Source organism: Condylura cristata, unplaced genomic scaffold (assembly GCF_000260355.1).
Source record: "Condylura cristata isolate star-nosed mole 26May11 unplaced genomic scaffold, ConCri1.0 scaffold00004, whole genome shotgun sequence".
NCBI classification, from domain to species: domain Eukaryota; kingdom Metazoa; phylum Chordata; class Mammalia; order Eulipotyphla; family Talpidae; genus Condylura; species Condylura cristata.
Genome location: NW_004567105.1, coordinates 46396168 through 46409422, shown reverse-complemented (window position 1 = coordinate 46409422; position 13255 = coordinate 46396168). Strand labels below are relative to the sequence as shown.

Genomic DNA, 13255 nt, shown 5'->3' with positions numbered 1-13255 from the left:
GGATTCTCCAGAGACACAATGGGGAGCAGAACAGGCAGATGTGCTGAAACACACTGCCGAGGGGAGATGGGTCAGGAGAGGTCTGCCACACCATGTGGGTCACTTCCCTGGCCAGGAATTAAACTCATTCTGCAATGGCTTCAGATAGCTTCATAGCACTATGCTTAAACCCACTGCACCATCAGAGAGGGCTTTTTTTAAAAAAAATTTTTTTAAGATACTTTGTGATGAATTACAACAGGGAAAGTGGAAGGACAAAAAAGGGGGGGATGAACAGTTGACATCTCTTATAGTGTCTATTGTTATTAAGCAGATTAACAGTAAAGCATGTATTTTTTTATGACTCCTGTTGCTTGAAGCATTATTTTTAATGTCACCTAAGTCACTCAAATTGATTAGAAGTAGAAAACATTGTGCCTGCTATTAGTATTTTACCTCTACTCTCCTTCCTCATCAACCCTTATTTTGTTGTAGGTCAAGCATCCTGTCTTATACAAAATACCCCCAGCAGATGTCAGCTTAGTCCCAGTTCTGCCACCTGAAATCCCAAGTAATGCTGCTGAAGTAGTCTCCAAGTGCTAAAGCAGTTATTTCAATTCCTTGTTCTTCTAGATTAGTTGACTCTCATTCCAGTTCTTTTGGCAGTTGTACCTGTAGGTTAAGCATTTGAAGGAAAGGGAAAAATTAATGCTGGGAATTCAACAGTTTTACAACAAAAGTGACAAAAGTTTATATGCTTCAAGGGATGAAGAATGGATTAGAAATTCCAGTCAGAGAGCCCCCAAATAATGAAAATGCATGCTGACAACTATAACCACCATTCACTGGGCATTTACTTGAGGTACACATTGAGGCACATCCCAGAAATAAGAGGGGGCTCTTGGGTGTGCTGGGGCGTAAGTCCTAATATCAGCACTTACTTTATGTAGACATCAATTTTGCCTGCTGTAAAATGCCAAAAGCAGTATCTAAATCATAAGACTGTTTAAGGACTGCATAATATCATGAAAATTTGTAATCAATATAAATCCATTTTTAAACCATTTTCTCACTTTATCTCACAAAAGCCTTGTAAAGAGGGAAGAGGCTCAGAAAGGATAAGCAATTTACCTAAGATCACACAAACTGGAAGTAGCCAAGTAGGATTTGAACCAAGATCTGCCTGATTCCAGTATCAATACTGTAACCACTAAAACAAAACCAAAAAGGTCCACCTCGAGAACATAAAAAATATTCCTTTCAAAACTGGTCTTTCCTCTTTGAAGCATGCTCCTAATTTTAGGTTTATTAAAATGTTAAGATATTAACTGGGGGAACCCCCAAGAGCAGAAAGATTGCAAAAGAGTAGCATAAATATGACTGCAAATCAACTTATAATTTTGTTTCACAGGGCCAGCTTAAAGATAAAGCAAATTCTTAAAGAAATTCAAATGGTGGTGTATCTTGGAAGAATGACTCATCCCCCATGCAAGTATCTTTCAGAACACCAAGGTAGTCTAGAGCACATTCAAATTTGTACACTCATGACTGTTTCCCCTTCTGTTTCTCGTGTCTACTTGCCAATGTGATGGACCATCCTGACCATCTGCTGTGGCTCCTCCAGCAGCCAGTTTTCTGCCCATGACTTTTGGCTAGGAGGGCTTTCTAATACCTTGCCCACCAAAGAGGATCTTTGATGTGCTTCTTCTACGTGTCCCACCTTCACACCAAAGTACCTGCCACGCACGTACCTCTGACCCTCTGCCCCCAAGTGTCAGACTTTTCTTGAAGGAAGGGGTGTTAGGCTAAATCTTGGTAGTCTTCCCACATAGAGTATTGATGAGTACAAAGTATCATATCAGGTACTTATAATACATACAAAGCTGTAATAAATAATTTAAAATAGTGTGTTCTTTGCAGTAATGAATAGGAAAAATATGTCATTTGCTGTATGTTTTGATGTATGCAAGGAAGGGTTCAAAAATAATAAAAATATGTGACCCTGACCCAAAATAGTAAACCCAGACATAGTGACTCACTTAAAATATTACCAAACTGGCAGGAAAGGTCACTGGCCAAAAGAAGAATAATGACTATTTGCAAAAGAGATAAAAAGGAAACTTCTTGCTTACTATTTACATACAAGCTATGCAATCACTTATCTTTAATATAAAATATTTTTAAAAACCCTAAAAGAATCAAGAAAAGACAGGCAGATGTTTATTCATCATCAAGAGAAGCTTTTTCTAAGCAGAACACAAAAATCAAATCATAAAGTAAAAGATAGTTAGAAATGATGTTCTTAAAACTTACACAAAAGGAAGAATCAACTTGTAGTGTTGTTAGGAGACCCTATTTCTTCACCACTTGCTGGTTAAAATTAGTTTTAAAATCTGTGTATGCTGTGAATACACATGTGTGTATGATTGGATGGTGCACACATACATGTACTCCCAGGGGTTGAGAGGCTTGGGGAGGATGGAAGGTCTATTTTAGCTGCAGTGATTTAATTAGGCACACCTGAATCAAGGGCCTGCTCTGGCCAACACCTCAGTGGGTGTCCAGATAGAGGTAAAAGAGACTTGTCCTAAAGACTCACAGAATCTCCTAGGAGACCTGTATTGTATCCATAAGGGTTCTCAACGTGAAGCACAAAGAAGGAAGTATTGCGAACGAGGTATAGAATGGTGTTGGAGGTACAAGAGAGGAGCTTTCATTAATGGTGTTTTTCTTGGATCTCTTTCATGTAAAAAGTCATATTTGATCTAAGTCATTTGATTTCAGTAGACAGAAGATAGAATAAGAGGCAGTTGTAGCAGAGGGTGGTAGAGAGGCAGGAAAAGACCACTCAGGAGATGTGGTTTCCCACAGATGTCACCGAGATTCATGGTGGTCAAAGTGTGGCCTCTGACTAAGTAGCATCACTGTCACCAAGGGACGAGTCAGAAATGCATATTTTCAGGCCCTGGAAGATCCAATGAATCAGCTATTACAAGGATGTTTTCAGTAACTGGTTTCAGCCTTTCATGGGTTCTAATGCTTGCTTAACTTTAATGATCATTATCATAGAAAGTGTAATTCAAGGGCTCTGCCTGGTGGCACAGGAGTTAGAGACAGAGCTATCAAGCTACTGCCAGCCACTATAGCACAAATTTGATCCTTGGTGGCCAGGGGATGACCCACATGGCACAGCAGACCTCTCCCATCTCATTTACTGCTCCCCTCAGCAGTGTATTGTAGATCCACATGTTCTGCTCCCCACTCTGTCTCTGGTGAATCCTCTCACCTCCCACATCTCTGGCTTGCACTCCAGATCTGGTATACATTTATAAATAAATCTTAAAAAAAAAAAAAAACACAACAACAAACAAACTTATAATTCAGAAACTTTCTCTCACTGGGTGCCAGGGAAAGGTAGTGCCATTCTATATAATTCCTGATTGATATGTATTCTTCAGATGAGTCTAAATCGTCACACTGCTTTCTCCCATGCAGATTCTTTAGGAACATAAAATTTCTAAAGTTATGGCTTGGCTTTGACTCTTACAGATTGTCTGGGTTCTTTTCTGGAGGTAAGAACAAGAGGCAGGGAACAGAGGAACTGAACAACTCTGGGACTTTGGACCTGCATATGTGAGAGACTGGAGATAGATAAGCATGTGAAAATGGGAACTCAAGACAACAGTCAGGCTTAAAAAGGGGAGTTTGATTTAGGACAGACTGAATCTAGGTGCTAAGCAAAGGCTAAATGATCTTGAAAGGGGAAGAGAGGTTTGAGTATTGTCCACGATACTGGCAAAAAGGGAGAAGATAAGATAGGAAAGTGGAGAAAACTGCAAAAGAGTAGAATCTAGAGAAACTTAAAATACCTTGACAACTGCAATAAATAATAAAACAGTGTGTCCTTTGTATCGTTGAAAGGGAAGTGAAACAAAACTCCAAGTAAAGAAGAAATGACCAGAGATGAAGACAAAGACTCAAGAGTCTTTGATCTTAAATTCTGCATTCATAATCAATGCTAATGTGACATGGAGCCTTTTGGCTAACTAAAGTTACTTGTGATATTTTAATACTTAAGTCTTTACAAATTTAGCATTGTCTTTAGGCAGTAGGAGCAGTCCAGCTATGCATCCAGTCACCAAAATGAAGGTGACTTTTTAAAGATTTATTTATTTATGCTTACAGAACTGGGGTGCAGGCCAGAGGTGTGGTGGGTGAGAGGATTTATCAGAGACAGAATGGGAAGTAGAGCAGGCAAACTGACAAAGTGCACTGCTTTTGGGAGCAGCAAGCAGGCCAGAAGAGGTCTGCCACACCATATGGGTCAACTCCCTGGCTGGGGATCGAACTTGTGCTGCAGTGTCTTCTGAGAGCTTCATAATGCGGTGTTTTAACCTGTTGCACCACCAGGGAGAGTCCCAAAGGTGACTCTTTTTACAAAGAGTTAGCTTGTTTGATTGGCACAAAAAGTCGCATCCTACACAAATGCACCCAACTGTAGTTGCTGCAGATGGGATTTTATCCCAATGAAAAGTTCAAATCCTCATTGGGATGACTGGTAGTGAGCAAACCACAAAAATTTTAAGGATGAAAGGAAATCATACATTTGGAAATGAGAGATAAGTCTGTGCAAGCCTAATGTTTTAGTTGGGGGTCTATATCATGCTGATTCAGAGTTAATAACATAGGGAAATGAGTTAGACACTACCTAATACATTTAGTTGGTTTGATAAGGTAGAATGAAAAATAGCTAAAAACAAAGCAGCAAAATAAACTAAAATCCTACTTATTTGTCCTATAGTCCATCAGTTTTTAATACCTAGTTCACAGATTATATCTCTCTTAAACTGAACTAAACAGGTAGTTCCTTGGAGAATATAACATTCGAGCCAAGCAAGTGTACAGATTTTCCTTTAGTCTTAGCTAGCAACTTTAGTTTAGGGACCCCAATCCATTTGGTAAGGGGGAAAAAAATTAAAATGAAGAAAAAAAAATTAAAAAGTATAAACTGACTACTTAAAGTTATGTGCTCTTAATATACAGAGAGTATTTCCACATCCATGAGAGGAAAATAATCCCTTTTTCTTTTTAAATTTTCTAAGAATGATTTTTAAGTATGATTTTGCACTATAAATTTAGATTATACTTAACATTTTACTTAGGAACATCAATTAAAAAATCATAAGATTTCCAAATTGTATTTTAATTTTAACAGTTTACTTGAAAACCTAGGGGTTTGGGGACCATCTCTGTCTCTCAATGTAAGTGAAGGGAAAATCCCCAAAATCTTTAGTTTCATCTCCCTAAGTGAACATTCTTGTGACTTAATAGACCAAAAATATTTCTTTCGGGGCCCCTCCTAGTGGCACAGTGGGTTAAAGCACAGCACTAAGAACCTAAAACCACTTAAGCATGAGTTCGATCCCCACCTGCTCTGGAGGTGATCCATATGGCTCAGCAGACCTCTCCTGATCTGCCTGCTGCTCCCCTCTGCAGTGTACTTCGCCCATCTGCCTGTTCTGCTCCCCACTCTGTCTCTGGTGAACCCTCTCACTGCCCCTGCAACTTTGGCCTGTACCCCAGTTCTGTATGCATAAATAAATAAATATTTAAAAAAACATATTCCTTTCTGCTGGACCTTTGTAATATCACCACCGATGTCATTGACAGTATTTCACTGAATCTAAGATGCACAGTTTTGATGTTTTTAACAGGTCTGAAATCAGAAAGCACTTTTCAATCCATGGTGCATTGTGACAGTGGCTACAGGTGCAGGTAGGAAAATGCCTTAGCCTTTCACATTGTTAGTGTGGCCATTGAGCTGTGTGTCCATTGGGAACCATGTACAGACAGATTTCTAGAAATCCAAGATGATGTCAAAATAAGAAGATATAAAAAACTAATTTAAAATGTTACACTATGATTCAGCCTTAAAGTAGATACTTACTGTGTATGTAGCAGGCACACAAACAACAGGAAGCAGATTGCTCTTAGAGAAATTAATTATCTTCAATGAAACCATGTGCTTTCACGTTTTTCTTACAGGATCATGTGCATGAATTTGTGTGATACTTTGGATCTGAGCTACATATAAAGAGATGGTTCTCACCATCCAACCCAGGCAAGTGAAAGCAGGACAAACTGTTAATCCCTTGGAATAGATGAAAGAGATTTCAAAGCAGCAGCTGAAATGCAAGACCATCATGCCAAAATCCTGCAGCATTTACCACAGGACATGCTCTTCTTTCTTAGTGGACATTCAATAAAAAGACACAATTTAAAATGGATCACTTTTTAGAATTGATTGTAGATGAAAAACGAGAAATGTAGTGGGACATTGCATTTCTACAGTTAACATCATGAAATTACTTTGATCTTTGGACTCAAAACGAAAGTGTTCCCAGTTACTCAAAGGCAGACAGTCATGACCATGAAAATGATAAAACCAACATTGTTGGTTCCATGAGGTCAAGACTGCACCTGGCTCATTAAGTACTGTAGTCCCTGACCCTTCTGATGGGGCCTCACACTTTGTTGCATTAATAAAATAAGTGAATAGATGGAATGGGAAGGACTCCAGCGAAAGATTTACACAGCAGAACATTCCCTCACCAGGCAGGGCATTGAATTAGACGATCCTTTGATACTTCATTTTCCTTTCTGGTCTGAATCCTTGTGCCTCCTTTAATGTAGATTTTAAAAGAGACTTCTTTTCAGTCTTCTCTGACTGCTATTTTTAATGATATAGGCAGCCAGGGAGCTTGCATATACTTTACTGGTCACAAGTTACAGAAGTGAAAGAGCCAGTTGCTCTCCAAACAACACCCTAATCCACTGCCTATGAATGCTGGCTGCCTGTAGAAGAGCAGGTGCAGAAAGTCTTGAGCATGTGCCCAAGGGCAGGCGAGGGACTCTGGCTTGACCTCATGTGACCTCTAACGTTCTTTCCCTGGTCCCTTGCCAGGAAGAACCAGAGTCCCTCTAAATAGCAGATGAAAGTCATCTTTGATTTGGAATGTTGTCAAAGAATGGAATGTTGTCAATTCTGCAATACTAGGAGGTGGGAATGAAGGGCAGCTTATGTGAGTAAGGGCTGCCCCAAATAGGTGAATAAGTAACAATTTATATTTAAAGCTATTTTTTAGCTTCTGTTTATGGTGTCAGTGCATGTGTTTTGTGTGTGCATGTATGTGTGTGTGTACTTGAGTGTCCCATGCCATGTGCCAGCACCATGCCAGGTAGCACACTATAGGTAATGTGTTTCATTTCACTTTTGCATTTAACACTATATTCTGGAAATCACTATATAAATTACTGAAGGTCTTCCTCCTCCAATAAAGTTTTCTAATACAGAAAAAGAACTAGCTTACATAGAAGTTTGCTTAAAACATCTTGAAAATAATTGTGACTATTATGAAATAATTTGACTGTTTTGTTGAGTAATAGATTGATAGTTTAGATTAATAATCAGTTATCAGCTACATTTGGATGGACACTTCTCAGCTCCATAAATATCATCATATACAAAAGTTATTGCTACAAATAAACTTACAAGGGGTAAAGCATTTTCACATATCCACTGCAGTAGCCAGTGAAATATAGTAACTGTCACAATGAAAATAACAGTAAAATAGTTTAAAATCTATTTAAATTCATGGACACTAACCTGAAACTTACCATTTCTGGACCTAAAAAGTGAAAAGTATAAATGCAATTGCAAATAGTCTCTATCTACTGAAAAAGAATCAGCTGTTTTTAAGAATTTTGTAAGCACTCAGTGATCTACAAAGGACTGACCCAAGTAGGCCTTGTTCTTATTTATCCCTCACAGAAGGTTCCTGGAGACCTTTGACACTAGCTCTGTGTGGCTGGATAGGGAGCAGATAAGATAAATCTCAGTTCCTATTTAAAAGTGGGTGAGTAATAAAATCTTAAGTGTTGTTAAGATGATTATATGAGTTCACTCATATAATGGATCTATAGTAAATGCTCAGTAAATTTAGAGTTAATATTGTTGTCATAGAAATGACACAGATGTTTATCCTAGGGGATAATCAGCAATTTAGATTTACCGGTGATGGTGACTGGTTTTACCCAGTTAGTCACAATTTGTGAGAATATCATCCTGTTAAAATGCACAGGGACTGGAGTTGGGGTGCATTTCACATGCTCGCTCACCGTTTCTCCCTCCTTCTACTTACAGGTTTAAGATAGGCCACGTTGCTGTGACGAATATCATTCAAAAGCTGATCTCTGGGTGTGATTTCTACCAGCGGGGGCGGCCTATTTTTCGGCACTGGTTTGAGTGTCTTGATCACATCTTTGAGGTTGGTTTTCTCTTGCGGGTCTCTGGCGTCCGGCATTCGAGATTTGCGCTGGATCCTCTTCAGCTTCACCACCCGGAAGGAGTCAGGGTCCGTCCTGTACTGTGGAGGCTGTGATGGCTTTTTCATCATTTCATTTCGTCTATTTAAAGGGTCTGCTTGTGCATTGGGTGGTTGAGGAGAAGGCTGGAGGAACTCCTGCATTCTGGAATCTGGCATCGGTCCCCCCAACATCTCCCACATCCCAGGTGGCAGCCCCAACCCATTTTCCAACATGGCTATTAACTTTCTCTGCTCTTTGAGTTGCTGCTGTTTCTGTTCTTCTTGTCTTTTCTGCCTTTGTTTATCCTGATTTCTGGTGAGCAGATTGGTAACCACCATTCTTGGACCCGGAAGTTCAAAATGGTAGCCCATCTTCAGGAGAGTGGTGTTGGCCTTCAAAAGCCTAGAGATTTCCATTTCAGCATGGTGACCCAACATGTGCCTCTGATTGTGAAACCGAAGCTCAGTTAGTGTCTCATTGAACTGGAGACACCTCATGATGGCCACGATTCCTTTCCCTGTGATGAAGTTGGACTCAATGTTGAGAGTGGTGATACTCCTATTTTCACGCAACATGTTTGCCAAGGCAAATGCTACATTTTCATCTGCACCTACATTTGCTAAGCTGAAGATTTTGATATGTTTGTTTTTCTTCATTGCATTGACAAAGTCCAGCAACATTTCTTTGGGGATGTTTTCAATGTTGTTCAGGTTGAGTTCCTTCATGTCAGGATCATTTTGTCTAACCCGCCTCAAGCTCCCATCCAGGTCTGTTTGGTTTCCTGAAGGCCTTGCACTTACCTTTAAAAAACTGGTATCAAGACTTAACTTCTTAGGATCTAGCTTTGATATTTTTTTCTCATTTTTTTCTTGTGCCTCTGGTTTGTCTTTCTGTTTTTCAAATGCTTTATTGGTTACCTGTTGGCAGTTTCTTTCACCATTCCTGATTTTCTCATTTATTTCATACTCCTCTTCTTTTTTTGTTTTTTCACCATTCTCTTCACTAGTATCTTCCCCTTCATCATCATCATCACCATCATCATCATCATCTTCATCATCATCATCATCATCATCATCATCATCATCATCATTATCTGTTTCTTGGAGATTGTTGCTGCCCTTTGATTCTCTTTTGTTTGCAATAATTTCATTATTGAGCTTTTCTTTTAAACACTGGGATATATTTTTCATTGATTCTTTTTTATTTGCAATAATTTCATTATTGAGCTTTTCTTTTAAATACTGGGACATATTTTTATTATCATTGTCTATTTCTTCATGCTTCTCATGAGCATTTTCCTAAAACAAAGGGTTTTGGGGTTAGAATACATAGCAGCAATACCTACTGGAAATAATAAAAATATTTATTAGTAAGTGAAAAACAGATAAACTGTACATGTATATGCAAGTGTATGTGGAGGTAATTATAAACATATACTATATCCCATTTGTGTACGCGTGTATAAATATATCTATAATATATAAAAGTTTATAAATGAATAGAAAAAATGTCTTTTGTATTAATTTTTTGTATTATTTTGTAAATTTGCCAATTTAGTAGCCATCTCTAAAGAAAAATGGTAACTATTAAGACAACTGAGGAAGAAGATTTTCCCTTTTTACATTACACAATTCTAATGTGTTTGAGGTTTTTGTTTTTTAAGAATTGCACATACACTTTAGTTTTATGAGCAAATACAACCAAATAAAAACGAATTTTCAATATACACGCATACACACATTTTTTTGACTGTTTATCTCATCTGTTAAGATGAAACCTAGTTAATTTTGTTTTGAAATTCTATGTTGTCTTTTCTAATGGTTGCATTCAGAAACAGTTGAAATTATTTGTCTTGGCAAACTTACAGAACTATAAATATATTGAAGTCTGTTTTGTATGTAGAATAGACATCCTTACACTCAATAATCCTAGGTTATATAAACAATAATTTTCTTATTGTCTGAAAGTGCTTGTTAATCTAGAATAATGTCAATATTGAAACATATTTGTGGGAAATTAGAGCAGTTTGATATTTTGGAATATAGCAAAACTTTGATTTTGTTTCTGTTCTGTTAAAGCTACCCTGACTAATTCTAGGGCAGACTCAGTAGAATATTTTCTTTTGTAAGAAATCAACTTAGAAGTCAGAGTCAGCCACAAAAGGGGACAAGATCACGCAGAGATTTTGAAACGACTGCTTAGCCTGAGAAAGAAAATGGCATTTTTTTAATTAGACTTTTGCTCATCAATTTGTGTGCTTTCTTGTACAGTGTGGGTACCTCGTAAATGTGTTTGAAATCTAGAATATCAATCTAGTATACCCAGATTTATTTGAGCAAGAACTTAACTTTCCTGTTTCTAACATGATAAACCGGACTTGAGTACTGACAAATTTTCACCTTCTAAAGCCTTCAACCATTGCACTTCTCCTTTGTCCCAGCAGGGGGAGCCAACCATCAAGCTGTTTAATTCATGCCAGCGTTAGTTACTAAAGTGTTAAAAGTGCCCCTTTAGTTTGCCCCCCTGAAGTTGGTGTTCATATAGAATCGGTTTTCATACCAATTGTAAAATGTCTGCAAGTTTTCCCTTTAACTGTAACCTGATCTAGCCAGCGACTTTTATTTTGTGGAGCTCAGTACATGTTTAAACTCTGATGACCCAGAAACCAGTTTACAACTTCCTTTAATTATAACCAGTGGGATAGTAATATGACAAGATATATCTTTATCAGACATGACTAAAAGAGAATTTACCTAGGGTTCCTGTCTTCTTTTTGCTAAGTCATTTTAAAATGAAACACTGAAAAATATGCTGACATATAATTAAGTTCATAAATTCAACCACAAGTTCCAGTTCTCTGGTAATGGTGAGAGTAATGTCCATTTGAGGAGGCATGAATCTGTTTCCCTAAGTCATATACAGTGTTGTAAACTAATATTATCTCAATAAAGAAATAAAAGAGCCTTTAAGAAAGAACAATTTTAAAAACTGCCTTGATAGCTAGCATGGTCTAAATGTTGTAACTCATATCCAATATGCTGCGGGGATATTAGATATTTTCAGTTATTTTGACTTGGTGGAGTTGCAGGATGTGTGACTGGCCTTTGTGGGACTATCACACCCTTGAAATTGTACATAAAATATTGCACACATATGTGTATCCAAACGACAGCTTCAGATGTTAGAGAGGTGATTGCTCCTTAAAGAGCCTATGTGAAAAAAAAAAAAAAAAAGACCCCAAATCAAAACCAGAAAACCCCAGAACAACAACTGCTCCTGGGTTGTGAGTTTACTCATTACATTTCATGTCTATAGAATATGGACTTTCCTACAAATCCAGCAGAATTTTTAAAAAGAGACATTTGCAAGAAATTGCCAACTTTCCCCATACAGAAAATTCCAATCTATCGTGGGATTAAATATTATGACTTAATCTACAAGTGGAAACAAAACAAGATAAAAACATGGAATCTTGAGAAATGGCAGTTAAAACAAGGGCAACTGACAGCCCCAGGACCATTCCTCTATAGGACACAAATCCCTAGTTACCTCGGATGGCACAAAGGTGAGAGGAACACGTTCATCTTCCATCATGCGTCTGGATGCCTTTTGCCAATACATATAATCAACAAGAGATTTATGGTCAAAGTTTCCTGTTGGCGGCTTGTCAGTTTGATCTTTCTGAATCATTCCCACAGGAAGCCTGGGATCAGGGGCCATGACTTCCATTTCGGATTGCAGTTCTTTCAGCTCTTCAGGGGACAAGTTGGCCAAGATTTCATCTTCATCAATCTCGCCATCAAAGAGGTCTTCTTGATCTGAATTCCTGCTGTGTTCTGACATGATTTTTTTCTGTATTTTTCTATTTTACTAAAGAAGGAAAAAGAATCAGAGAGAATTATTTTTTTTTAATTCTTAAGAAGTTTCCCCAGTTAACAAGTGTCCTGAGTCAACACCACCTTGAGATAATTTCCCTCTCAAGAACACAACTGGTGCTTGCTGAACAGAGAGGAGTGACTGCAGCTAAGCTCATGCAATCTCTATATTAAGCAGGACTTGGCTAGATAGGGTCGATTTATGGAACCACTATGCTGCTCTCTTTTTGGCAACTTGAGTCAGCTGCACAAATCCGTCTGACATTTCAGTCCAGCTGCTTAGGTTCCGCAGTGGAACTGGCCTACACAATCTCTGCAGGAATAAAATGAGTTATTTTCCTACATGAGCTCACATCGTCACACACAAATTCATGCAGCTCGTATCCAGGTACCCCACAGGAGAGACAACCTCTTTTTATTTAAATGATGAAAGCAACTTACAATATTTCGAAGGAAAATCCACACAAGGACTTGAGTACTAGTGAGCTGAAAAATTCTCTTGACGGTGGAAATAAAGTTCTCAGGATTTCCCTCTTCACGATAATGTGATTCTGGAAACAAGTAATCCTTCTCACAGCAGAGCAGAGGTCTGGCTCTGTTACTCATCTGCTGTGTAAGCTGAACCTTTGCAAGTTGTCCTTATTTGCATCTAGATCCTGTGATCGAACAGATGGGGACAACTGGCACTTGAATTTCCACAACGAGTAAGGAGTTTAATATTTTAAATAATTTGTTTTTCTTATTAAGTTATTCATTACGCTAGGATAAATTAAAATGACTTAAAGTTAAAATGTAAAAAGGTCCAACAAGAAAAAAACATGAGGTTTTTTTCACAGCAATATGGTAGTATTTATCCAAATGACAAATGGATATTTCCTTTGGCCCAGCAATGCCACTTTTCAGAATGTGTCCTCTGGCTATATTCCCATGTTGGTGAAATGATCAGTGTGCAAGATTACTTAATTATGAAACAATAATATTTGAGGCTATTTTTTATTTAAGGTTAAAAAGAATGTGTATACATATATGAACAT

General features: G+C 38.0%; 1 protein-coding gene across 1 annotated transcript; it reads right to left on the bottom strand.

The window, feature by feature from the left end:
- Positions 1-299: 299 nt before the first annotated feature.
- LMOD3 (leiomodin 3 (fetal)) lies at positions 300-12189 on the bottom strand. The gene is made up of 3 exons (XM_012735232.1): positions 11896-12189; positions 8181-9644; positions 300-651 (listed from the first exon to the last, which is right to left on the bottom strand). The coding sequence occupies exons 1-3, from the start codon at positions 12187-12189 to the stop codon at positions 625-627; spliced, it is 1785 nt and encodes a 594-aa protein (XP_012590686.1). The 3' UTR covers positions 300-624.
- Between the last annotated feature and the right edge of the window lie 1066 nt (positions 12190-13255).

Excerpts from the sequence above, each read along its gene's own strand:
- LMOD3 (XM_012735232.1), bottom strand. The coding sequence starts at position 12,189 with ATGTCAGAACACAGCAGGAATTCAGATCAAGAAGACCTCTTTGATGGC. Across the intron at positions 9,645-11,895 it reads TCACCTTTGTGCCATCCGAG|GAAAATGCTCATGAGAAGCA; the intron begins GTAACTAGGGAT and ends CCTTTGTTTTAG. Across the intron at positions 652-8,180 it reads ACGTGGCCTATCTTAAACCT|GTACAACTGCCAAAAGAACT; the intron begins GTAAGTAGAAGG and ends CTTAACCTACAG.